At 33.3% G+C, this 7,229-nt stretch overlaps 1 protein-coding gene across 1 annotated transcript; it reads right to left on the reverse strand.

Annotated features, from left to right (window-relative positions):
- Positions 1-3,435: 3,435 nt before the first annotated feature.
- On the reverse strand, positions 3,436-6,907 carry LOC140153475 (uncharacterized). The gene is made up of 3 exons (XM_072176235.1): positions 6,808-6,907; positions 5,182-5,350; positions 3,436-4,304 (listed from the first exon to the last, which is right to left on the reverse strand). Exons 1-3 carry the CDS (start codon positions 6,890-6,892, stop codon positions 4,175-4,177), a joined length of 384 nt encoding a protein of 127 aa, XP_072032336.1. The 5' UTR covers positions 6,893-6,907; the 3' UTR covers positions 3,436-4,174.
- Between the last annotated feature and the right edge of the window lie 322 nt (positions 6,908-7,229).

A 7,229-nucleotide genomic window follows, 5' to 3' on the forward strand; every position in this document is an offset into this window, starting at 1 on the left:
AAACGTGGCAGAATGTTATTCCATAGTAAAATTGTATATTTCAGGGAGTAACGTAAACAAACTATTGTACTGTAAAATAGCGTTGAAGGCGGTTATTTTACAGTCACTTTGTATATTCCACGTCAGGTCGTTATTTCACAGTCAATTTGTATATTCTAGGTAGCAACGTAAATAAACTTTTGTTAAATAAAAAAATAGCATTGAAGACGTTATTTCAGGGAGTAACGTAAATAAACTATTGTACTGTAAAATAGCGTTGAAGGCGGTTATTTCAGTCAATTTGTATATTCCACGTGAGGCCGTTATTTCGCATTCAATTTGTATATTCCAGGTAGTAACGTAAACACAGGTTTGTACTGCAAAATTTACAATACAAACTAGTTTATTTACGTTTAATTGCAGACGTTGCTACAGGTAACGTAAATAAACATCTGAAAATTAAAGTTGTTGACTGATCATTAATTGTTATAAATCATGCCTTCGTAACACATTCATGCTGTGAGTACTCAGCAAACTAATTTGAAAAGGAATAAACAACAAATCACACGAAGGTGTTTTCACAATCTGTTTATTAATCAGCACAGCTGAGATAAACAACAACAAACAGATGAACAAGATCAGTAAAATCTTATAAACATTGGTTTCCTCAAAATGCAGAGAGCCCTTTGTTGAACTAAACCCTCGAAACTTACACATGCAACAAATACAATGTATCAATATACATGTAAATCTGTCAGTCTATATCAAAACGACTTTTGGTACAATAATACAGAGTATGAAAAATGAAATTAAAAAGATTAGTCGTGTCCACACAGTAAGGTTTAAGACATTTAAACCCAGGTTTAAATTCAGATGGATTTAGCGGCGGGTTTAAATTGCTGTCTGAACGATCATCGGATTTAAGTCTAGCAGATTTATCGAGCCCTAAATCCGCCAATTTAACCCTGCTTTTGACCAGGGTTAGTAGCGGGTTTAAGCTTAAATCCGCTGTGTATGAACGGTGTTCGTAGAGCTGTCGGGTTTAAGGGGTAAAAACTAACATAATGCCCATTGAACTACGCAGTTTAGATAGAAGCGAACTCTATTACATGTATTATGCCTATAGGGTGCCGATTTCATGATGGAAGCAGGTATTACGAGTTGAGTTATAAATTTTAGAATTTCATGTTTCATATTTTGATCGCGTTAGGCCCCTACTATATAAAAGTCACGGTCAACGTTTTTAGCTATTCGGGGCAGCAGAGGAAAGGGCAAATTTTCATCATGCTGTAGGCCTATAGGCCTATCATTCGAATTTCAACAACGGGTATTTTCGTGCCAAAGTATTGCTTTGAACTTGAAGATAAAACATCGAAAATTGTCATGTGCACACTTGTACATTTCGTATAATCGAAAGTTCTAAGGAAATATGCTCAAATAGCACATAGTCTAAACCCGGGTTTAAGCTTATTGGATTTAGGCACTAAACCTGACTGTCTGGACGTGCAGAGATTCTATCGGATTTATTTTAATTGCAGCGGATTTATAGGTGATAAAGATAAACCTGGATTTAAATACATGTGAGAACGCAGCTTAAGTTGACTTATTTCCTGTGTAACTAAGTAAATAAGCATTTAATTATTACAAATTTGGTAGCATTTTTAGGAAGTGAAATATAAGTAAAAGTAGGCCTTGATGATTAACTAAGAGTATCTGATTTCTTATTCTCAGACCAAGTCCATCGTTTTGATATGAATTGACACAAATAGCAATAGCAATATAAATAACGTGCTATTTTTTATATTTTCAACAACTTCACTTTCACATAATTTGAGGCCAAAAATATAAACTCAAACATAGAAAATCATGTATAGGCCTGCACTGTGAATTCCCTTCTTGGAATTTGTTCATTGAATACTTCTTGATATCTTCTTAATGTTATTTTTGATATTTTTATCAACTTTACACTTTCACATAATTTGTGAGGCCAAAAATATAAACTCAAACATAGAAAATCATGTATAGGCCTAGGCCTGCACTGTGAATTCCTTCTTGGAATTTGTTCATTGAATACTTCTTGATATCTTCTTAATGTTATTTTTGATATTTTTATCAACTTTACACTTTCACATAATTTGTGAGGCCAAAATATAAACTCAAACATAGAAAATCATGTATAGGCCTAGGCCTGCACTGTGAATTCCCTTCTTGGAATTTGTTCATTGAATACTTCTTGATATCTTCTTAATGTTATTTTTGATATTTTTATCAACTTTACACTTTCACATAATTTGTGAGGCCAAAATATAAACTCAAACATAGAAAATCATGTATAGGCCTAGGCCTGCACTGTGAATTCCCTTCTTGGAATTTGTTCATTGAATACTTCTTGATATCTTCTTAATGTTATTTTTGATATTTTTATCAACTTTACACTTTCACAAAATTTGTGAGGCCAAAAATATAAACTCAAACAGAGAAAATCATGTATAGGGCTAGGCCTGCACTTTGAATTTCCCTTTTTGGAATTTGTTCATTGAATACTTCTTGATATCTTCTTAATGTTATTTTTGATATTTTTATCAACTTTACACTTTCACATAATTTGTGAGGCCAAAAATATAAACTCAAACATAGAAAATCATGTATAGGCCTAGGCCTGCACTGTGAATTCCTTCTTGGAATTTGTTCATTGAATACTTCTTGATATCCTCTTAATGTTATTTTTGATATTTTTATCAACTTTACACTTTCACAAAATTTGTGAGGCCAAAATATAAACTCAAACATAGAGAATCATGTATATAAGCCTGCACGGTGAATTCCCTCTTGGAATTTGTTCATTGAATACTTCTTGGTATCTTCTTAATGCTATTTTTGATATTTTTATCAACTTTACATTAAATTCATATAATTTGTGAGGCCAAAAATATAAACTCAAACATAGAAAATCGTGTATAGGCCTGCACTGTGAATTCCCCTCTTGGAATTTGTACATTGAATACTCCTTGGTATCTTTTTAATGATATCTTTTATATTTTCATCAACTTAAGGAGGAGCTGACCCTTCGCGTTTTTTTTTCATGCACCTAATTACTAACAGTATTCCTGACTATATTCTGAAGAATTGGGAAGGGCTACAAAAACCAAAGTTACCATGACTATAGCCAAGATTACCATCATCATGTCTATGAAGTTTGATTTTGTTTAGCTTTTACAAATTTTCTTCGAGAGTGTAAAATGTTCGAAAAACAAAAGTTTTGAACATTTGACACTATATGCGAAAACAATAAAAGCTAAACAAAATCAAAATACATAGAAAAGATAGAAAAAACCTTAGCTATATTCATAGCAACTTTCATTTTCTAGCCTTTCCCAATTCTTCACAATACAACCTAGAGTAGTACCGCTAGGTGCACGAAGGGTCGGCTCCCCCTTAAAACTTTCACAAACTTTTTGTGAGGCCAAAATATAAACTCAAACATAGAAAATCGTGTATAGGCCTGCACTGTGAATTCCACTCTTGGAATTTGTTCATTGAATACTCCTTGGTATCTTCATAATACTCCATGACTTAAACAGATTACAAAGACTAGAATAAATACTTGATGACAGAGGCCAAGTCCCAACCCAAACTCACTCCATAAGTAAGCAATGTGCTGGTGGTATGATTTGAACCCAGAATCTCCTGGTCACTAGTCTGTACAATTAACATGATTAATGGTACGGTACTGTAGAACTAATCACAGTAATGCTAGACAAAAAGCATTGATCACTTTTCAATTAGTTTTGAGTGGAATTATCAATCTGTCTTGAGTTTTGCCATAGAGTAGCCCATGTCTCTCACTGGTGAACTATCAGTTCATTTGTAATACTTTTAGCTCCCTTATTTGTGAGTCTCACTATGATTGGCTACTTGGGCAACTGGTGTGTTGCAACTGGTTCGACCACGTATTGTTCGTGTATTACACAATAAACAGTGGCGCAATATTGAACCAGCACTTTTGTTTCACGATTGCCGAAGTTTGAACCCAATCATAGCTCTAGTAACCAGTCACATTTCTCAATTGTTGATATAGATATATGCAACAACCTACTCTGAACAGAATACATAATTCAGAACAGTAAACATCAATTCGACATCTGATGATTTAGATGATAAGATATAGCTTCCTTTATCCGTTCAATTTCAAAGTCTATAGCCAATCACTTTCAAAGTCTTTCAGTTTGTTACATAGTTGGAGGACTTGTGGATGAACGGCTGTCTTCTTGCCTTTCTTTTTACTTCTCTTGGACCCTTGACTAGGGTTGATGCCAAGGAAGCACCTGAAATCAAATTCATACATTCATATCAGTTCATTCAATATCAGTGACAATACATTGTAATTTGTAGTTTTTATTATTGAATAATATTCTATGTAAAAGATTTTCATAGACATTGAATGCTGTTAACATAAGTCACAAACATCTAAGAATATGGTTCATTCATATATCAAAAGGGTTTTGCACTAAATTATTACAACGAAAGGTATTTAAGTTGAAACTTATGCACTACATGGATTTTTCATATTAGTTTATTTTGAAGGACTGTATAATTTTAACATTTTTGACCTACTGTGGACTAACCACTCTACAAATTATGATTTTCCCACTAGTTACAGGCCCATACACATCAACTGACACTGATTGATGATCACATGATTCAGGTGTTTCTGTTTAATGTTAAGGTTGGATTCAGGTACAGCAATTTGTCCATTTGAACTGTTGATGAAATCTATACAGCAGATTTGCCAATAATAAAATGAATATTTTAACTTGTTTCAAGCATTACTAAATACTATTAAAAAAAATATCATCAGACATTGGAAGCAATCAAAATATGCACATTATTTAGTTTTCATCATTGTTATTATAATTAAAAAGCTACAAGGGCTACAATAGTACATGTACAATGAAACCAGTAATGAATGACACATTATTTGAATTCCTATGATCATTTTACATAAAACTCCTCAAATCTATTATAAAAGTTTCAAAATTATTGCAAAAGTTTCAAATAAATTGTGAAATAGCTTCTTGCACCCTCAGTTCATCCAATCCATAATGTGTTGGGCGGTACAAAATGTTAATAATGAAAAACACATCACACAACACCTCAAAGCAAATGAAGCAGAGAAATAAACATCCTTATATATAATCTTACCTCTGAATAAATTCCAATGTTGCTCCGATATTCTCAGGGTACTCGAAGTTAAAGACGTAGAATGTAGAGAACCACAGGGCCAATGCTGACAGCTGGTTGGTGATGAGATCAATGACTACCTTCCCATTTATTGTCAGTGAGAACTTGTTAGTGTCAAATGATGAATCTCCTATTTAAAGTAAAGAAAGATAAAATGCATTGCATACACACAATGAAAGGAATGCCAGTTAAAGGGACAGTCAGTGATTGTACAGAGATTCAACATCCCCTTTTAATGTTATGTATAGGTAGATATACCAAAGATCACTTTAATTCCAAACTTTTAGCCAAGTCTGACCTTCCGTTTAGAAGTTATGCAATATTGTGTGCATTGCATTGTTCCATAGGCTTCTATGGCGAATTTCTGATGCCCGCGCATCAGAAAATAAAGATTGACTCTCGTTCACAAACTGTATAGTTTGTGCAAGATTCCTTTTCAGGCTAACCTTCCCCAACAAGCAAAAAAAAAAGGTATGTGTGAAAAAAGTTTGACCTTGACCCGCAGATCTCTGACTGTCCTTTAAGCATTCGCACATGATTTCATATTGAAAACAATAATAAATTCCAAAGCGATTATTGTTTCCAAGTAAAAGTACTACTTTTTCTGAAAGAAAATTTGATGAGGAATTCAAATCTGTGACTATTTTCCTTCAAGTGTAGAAGAAATTTAAAACAAACTGATTTAAAACTATGACAAAATTACATATTTTGGATCTACCTGTAACTTGGTTGGACAACATTATGTTTACATTACAAGTTTGTCTCATTTGAAGGGCTAGTATGTCCTTAACTGATGAACTGGCATCTGTGCAGTTTGATTACTCTCTCAAAATTACATTGAATTAATTTATGAACTGACACAATTAGCAACCAAGATTGGCTCCAACTTTATATTGGGTGATAATGAATAAAACTTAACTTCTAAACCTCCTTTTAGCTACTAGGCCTATGTTTTAAGCTAAAGCAATACTGACATGTCAGGCTATATATTTAGTTCAGAAAATGATCTTTCTTGGCTTTTGTCAGTTAGGCCTAAGTGTTTCCTGACTGGATTATGAGTGTTTGTTGCAAAAATCCACAAGAGAATTTCTATGCTTATTCATTTATTCCCAAAGTTTCATGACCAGGTTTTTGCTCTTTGCTGGATAAAAATCAAATGTGCAAAAATTTAGGTACTTTCCAGAAAAATGTAATTCAAAGATTATTAAAATGTCAATTTAACCTCTCAATGAGCTAAGTCAATTGTCTTTACAAATTTTTAAAGGTAGAAAGCAAATTGATTTTAGAGCTTATTTTTTTAGACTACTCTCAGAAATAAGGGTTCTAAAAGGGTTCTTCACTTGTCCTCTATATGGCACCCTTTAAGGTTCTAAAAGGAACCACTAAGACACTCTAGGGAACCTTTATTGGTTCTTAATGTAACAAGCTATAGAACCTTAAAGGGTTCCTGAATTTTCTGTAACCTTTTTTGAGGGTTCAATAGCCAGGGTTCCATATAAAAAAAAAAAAGGTTTCAGTTGGCACCCCTTTTTCTGAGAGTGTAAGTGATAATCGATAGCCAATAAAGCCACAATGAATAGAACTTACCATGGGCAACAAGACAAGGTGTTGCCGGTAACTCCAGTGTTTCAATGGTAGAAGCTGAAGTACTTGTTCTGTAAAAAAATAGCATTGAAGACGTTATTTCAGGGAGTAACGTAAATAAACTATTGTACTGTAAAATAGCGTTGAAGGCGGTTATTTCAGTCAATTTGTATATTCCACGTGAGGCCGTTATTTCGCAATTTGTATATTCCAGGTAGTAACGTAAACACAGGTTTGTACTGCAAAATTTACAATACAAACTAGTTTATTTACGTTTAATTGCAGACGTTGCTACAGGTAACGTAAATAAACATCTGAAAATTAAAGTTTTACCGGTAAAATACAGCAACCATAAACAAGAATTGACCGTTAATTGAACAATTCGTTTGACTTAAACCATGTGAACTAAAACAACTAGCGTTTAC

This window comes from Amphiura filiformis, chromosome 5 (genome assembly GCF_039555335.1).
Source record: "Amphiura filiformis chromosome 5, Afil_fr2py, whole genome shotgun sequence".
NCBI classification, from domain to species: domain Eukaryota; kingdom Metazoa; phylum Echinodermata; class Ophiuroidea; order Amphilepidida; family Amphiuridae; genus Amphiura; species Amphiura filiformis.